Source organism: Humulus lupulus, chromosome 5 (assembly GCF_963169125.1).
Source record: "Humulus lupulus chromosome 5, drHumLupu1.1, whole genome shotgun sequence".
Lineage (NCBI taxonomy): Eukaryota > Viridiplantae > Streptophyta > Magnoliopsida > Rosales > Cannabaceae > Humulus > Humulus lupulus.
The window spans coordinates 168,150,201-168,155,069 of NC_084797.1; the positions used below are offsets into that span (position 1 = coordinate 168,150,201).

Consider the following 4,869-nt stretch of genomic DNA (forward strand, 5'->3'; position numbering starts at 1 on the left):
AATGTAACTAATAATCCAAACATTTCAAGTTCTAATATTGGCAATAATATTACCTATTGAAGCTATGTTTAAAAATTTAAATAGCAAGTCACAACAATTTTTAAATTTTACTAATATATATATATATAATAATAACATTATATAAAATAACAAAATAAATAAAAAATATATAACACAAATATACTAAAAAATAAGTATTAAATTCGGAATAATATAAAAAAATTAACACAAACAAAGTTTTAAGGTAACAAACCTTCTTTGATGCTCAAAATAACCTCTAAATCAATACTAGCAACTCTAAAACATATATATAATAAACACATTATATCTATAAGAAAAAAATATATGAAAATAATATAGAAGAAAAATCATACAGACAATGATTTAGTGATTCATACCTTTTTTGAAGCTCAAGAACACATTTTAATGTAAGAAAATCAGTCAAAGTCCAATAACAATACTCATTTTCGAACCCTAAAAATACCCACACCCAAAGTCTTTATTTTCTCCCTCAAAAATAAAAATGGAACTAATATTTTTGTTTTTAAGTAAAAAAAATAGTTTCAAATGGTAAAAAAGACATAAAAAATGGTATATTTAGTGAAACCCTCGTGGGCGTACGACAACAATGGAGGTTTTCTGGGTTTTGGCATTTGAAATTTTTGCTTCAGAGAGACGAATGAGGCAAGAGCTATATATTAAGGGTATTAAAACTCTTTTACTTCGATTCTTATATAAAAACTGAAGTAGAAAGTACCCTTTCTATTTCGGTTCTTATATAAAAACCAAAGTAAAAAGTACCATTTTTACTTCGGTTCTTATATAAGAACCGAAGTAGAAAGTACCATTTCTACTTCGGTTTTTATATAAGAACCGAAGTAAAAGCCTTCAGGGCCGCGTTTGGTTTGCTCCACTTTTCACTTCGATTTTTCATAAAAATCAAAGTTAAAAGCCCCAATATAGTGTGCAAACCAAACATGGCCCTTGCTCATTTCTACTTTAACTTCGTTTTTTTAAGAAACCAAAGTAATAGCCTATTTTTATGTTCTACCATTCCAAAAAGCAAAGTAAAAACCCATTGAAAGACTTTCACTTCAGTTTTTTTATATTCTATGTGTAAAAAACGAAGTAAAAGCCTATATTTCTAGTAGTGGTAGTTGCAACAACATGCTAGGCTTTCAGCAACGGCAGGCGTCGCCGCTGATACACATATTTCTTGTAGTGTAAGCTTCTTTATAAGTTCCTCTCTAGATTCTAGGATTAAAAAAGTTATTTTGGAGGTGTTTGAGTAAAAATAAATAAAAAGACATTTTTTAGTTCAAAATTTTGAAAAGCTATTTTTAAATTATTATAATTTTCATAATTCCTAATACTCATTCAAGATGTTTTTTTGTCCAAACATTTTGAAAAAAAAAATTATTTAAAAAATCTCTATATAATAAATATCTAAACAAAAAAAGAGACAGAATTTGTATTTATCTTATACTTTTACTATAAACAAATGTAAAAACTTTGCCAACCGATATGTTATTTTAATGTGTGTTTCTCCATTTACAAAGGAAAATACTCTTCAAAAAAATTAAAACCTCTCTCTCTCTCTCAACTCTTCGAGCTGGTGCCATGGCGAAGAAGAGTAAGGTTCTAGAGAAAGCTAAGTCAACGGTGAAGAAAAAGAAGAAGCGAGGGCCTTCCTCGTCGGATGTGGTAAAAAAAAACGAAGTCAATGGCCAAGGTGCTTGGTGTGGAGGCTATCGATTTTTCTGATGGGCAAAAACCGGGGAACAAGGAAACGGGGACTCCTTCTCCGTTGCTGATGATACAGGAAAATGAAGATCTGGTGCTTTCTCCGGAGGAGACGTTGGCGATCTTGCAAAGGCAAGATGATATCAAGCAGGACTTCTCGAATTTCCTTTCAGCATCGCACCGCTGTGCAAGGGAAATTAGTAAAGGTAAGTGCCCAACTCCTCCTGTGCTTAGATCTGGGTCTGTAGTCCAAAATTTGAGTGCGAAATTTGGTAATTCTGAGAAGACTTCTGAGGGGAAACAGGGGATTAAGATAGAGCTAGAGGATATTGAAAAGGAGGTTCATTTTTGGAATTCCTCACTAGTTTGCTATGTGTTGGGAGCGAATCCCCCATTGTCTGTTCTGGAGGGTTTTGCTAGAAGGGTGTGGCGCACTAGAGGAGTTGATAAGGTGGGTATACTATCTCATGGAGTTTTTATCATTCAGTTTGAATCACTTGAAAATAGAGATGCAGTGTTGAAAGGAGGATTTGTTTTTTTTTTATAGGAAACCAGTTATACTCAAACCATGGGATTCTAATACTGATTTTAAGAAGGAAAATGTGTGCAAGGTTCCAACATGGATTCAACTAACCGATTTAGATCTGAAGTACTGGGGAGAACGTTCACTTTTCAAGATTGTTAGTCAATTGGGCAAGCCTCTGATGGTGGATCCAATTACTAAAAATCGGGAGAAGCTGAACTTTGCAAGACTTCTAATTGAGGTTTCAATCAATCGGGATTTTCCTAAGTTGATTTTTCTTGAGAATGAATTGGCTTTTAATGTCTCTATTAGTGTGCATTATGAGTGGGTTCTTGCTTATTGTAGTCATTGTAAAGGTATGGGACACAAAGCTATTGATTACCACAGGAAGGAGGGTAAAAAACAGGAATGGGTAGTGAAAACAGGGGAGCCAAAAGCAGCTGGAAAAGAACAAAGAAAGCAGCTTGTGGTTGATGATGAAGGCTTCCAAGTTGTTTTAAAAGGAGGGAAACACAAAAATAAAGGCTCAAACATTGTGACTGTAACTAGCAATAGCTTTCAAGCTTTAGAGAAAGAGAAAGGGGAATGCTCAAAGGATCAAATGGAAGAGGCTATTAGTGGAGGAGGGGGAGTACCTCCTCTATCCAATGGATAGAATTATGTCATAGAATGTTAGGGGGTTCAATACCCATCACAAACAGAATGAGGTTAAGCAATTAATCTCTTATTATAAGGTTGGGTTGATTGGACTCCTTGAAACAAGGGTCAAGGCTCATGAATTGGGAGCTTTGTACCTTCATATGTTTTTGGGTTGGTGTTTCACTTCGAACAATGCTTGGAATAATGGAGGTCATATTGTGGTGGCCTGGAATCCCACTATGTTTTCAGTTTCTATTATTAAATTCTCTAGCCAACTAATTCACCTTTTGGTTAGACCATTTGATAAAGGAGATGGTTTTTATGTGTCGTTTGTGTATGGCTTTAATGAAGAGGAAGGGCGGGTTGAGTTGTGGAAGGAGCTGCCCGAGTGCGTCACTCAAGATCCTTGGCTGGCGCTTGGGGACTTTAATGATATTCTGAATAAGGAAGAGAGGATTGGGGTGAAAGTCAAGTACAACAAGTCGGTGGCTTTTCGGCAATGTATTGAACGGTGTAATTTGGAGGATGTTAAGTTCACTGGAAGTTTTTATACTTGGAATAACAAACAGCAAGGAAATGATAGAATATACTCTAAAGTAGATAGAGTCATGGAAAATCAGAGGTGGCTTGATTGGTATACAGCAGCAGAAGTTACGTTCTCGAATGAAGGCATGTTTGATCATTGTCCAGCTATGTTGACAGTTTATTCTGATGTGGGGAAGGGTAAGAAACCTTTTCGTTACTTTAAAATGTGGAGTACTGCACCTGGTTTTTTCGAGCAAGTTAAGCAAAATTGGAGTGAGCCGGTGTATGGAACACCAATGTTTCGAGTGGTTACGAAATTGAAAAGATTGAAAGCTTTACTTAACGATCTGAATAAGAAGGGCTTTAATGAGCTTCATTCAGCACACATCAAAGCTTTACAGGATCTAAAAGAGTGCTAGGACCAATTAAAAGGAGATTTGCTTAATGAGATGTTGATAACTAAAGAATCAAAGGCTAGGAAAAAATATTCTGAGACACAAAAATTGTATTACTCCTTTCTTCATCAAAAAGCAAAGGTAAAATGGCTTCAAGAAGGAGATGAGAACACAGTGTTTTTTCATGCTAGCCTTCGAGATAGAAGAGCTCAAAATAGAATTTACTCGGTTAAGACTGAAAATGGTGTTTGGGTAGACAAGCCAGAAGATGTTGCTACTGTTTTTCTCTCTTATTATCAAACTTTGTTGGGGTGCAAGCTGGAAAATAGAATTCCAGTTAACAAAACTGTGGTGAGACATGGACTGGTGGTTAGTGATTTTCAAGCTCGATTATTAATTGAGCAGTTTTTTGTGGAAGATGTAAAGCAAGCAGTGTTTTCTATTCCTGGTATAAAAGCCCCTGGTCCCGATGGGTATTGTAGCTATTTTTTCCAAGATTACTGGGATATTGTTGGGGCCGACCTTAGTGAGGCGGTGCTGTCTTTTCTCCACACAGGCAGGATTTTAAAAGAAATTAATGCAACTACCCTTACTCTTACCTAAGAGTAAGTGTCCAGATAATGTTAGTGATTACAGACCTATTGCCTGTTGCAATGTGATTTACAAGGTGGCCACAAAGTTAATCTGTACTCGTTTAAAGCATATATTGCCAGAGTTGATTGCTAAAAATCAAGGTGGTTTTGTTCATGGTAGATTTATTGAGCACAACATCATGATTTGTCAAGACCTTGTGCGACATTATGGTAGGAAGAGTTGCAAGCCTAGTTGTATGATTAAACTTGACCTTAGGAAAGCTTATGACACCATAGAATGGGGATTTATAGAAGAGATGCTTGATGCCTTTCATTTTCCTGGTGAGTTTATTCAACTAATTATGAATTGTGTTAGAACTCCTAAGTTTTCCTTGATGTTTAATGGTGAGTTACATGGATTCTTTGAAGCAAAAAGAGGGCTGCGACAAGGTGATCCCATGTCCCCCCTTTT

The 4,869-nt window shown here is 35.6% G+C and overlaps 1 protein-coding gene across 1 annotated transcript; it reads left to right on the forward strand.

Moving 5' to 3' along the window:
• Positions 1–1,723: 1,723 nt before the first annotated feature.
• On the forward strand, positions 1,724–3,849 carry LOC133779657 (uncharacterized). Its single transcript, XM_062219591.1, has 3 exons — positions 1,724–2,194; positions 2,337–2,897; positions 3,001–3,849. The coding sequence occupies exons 1-3, from the start codon at positions 1,724–1,726 to the stop codon at positions 3,847–3,849; spliced, it is 1,881 nt and encodes a 626-aa protein (XP_062075575.1).
• Positions 3,850–4,869: the final 1,020 nt, after the last annotated feature.

Excerpts from the sequence above, each read along its gene's own strand:
- LOC133779657 (XM_062219591.1), top strand. The coding sequence starts at position 1,724 with ATGGCCAAGGTGCTTGGTGTGGAGGCTATCGATTTTTCTGATGGGCAA. Across the intron at positions 2,195-2,336 it reads GCACTAGAGGAGTTGATAAG|AAGGAAAATGTGTGCAAGGT; the intron begins GTGGGTATACTA and ends ACTGATTTTAAG. Across the intron at positions 2,898-3,000 it reads CTATTAGTGGAGGAGGGGGA|GTTGGGTTGATTGGACTCCT; the intron begins GTACCTCCTCTA and ends TCTTATTATAAG.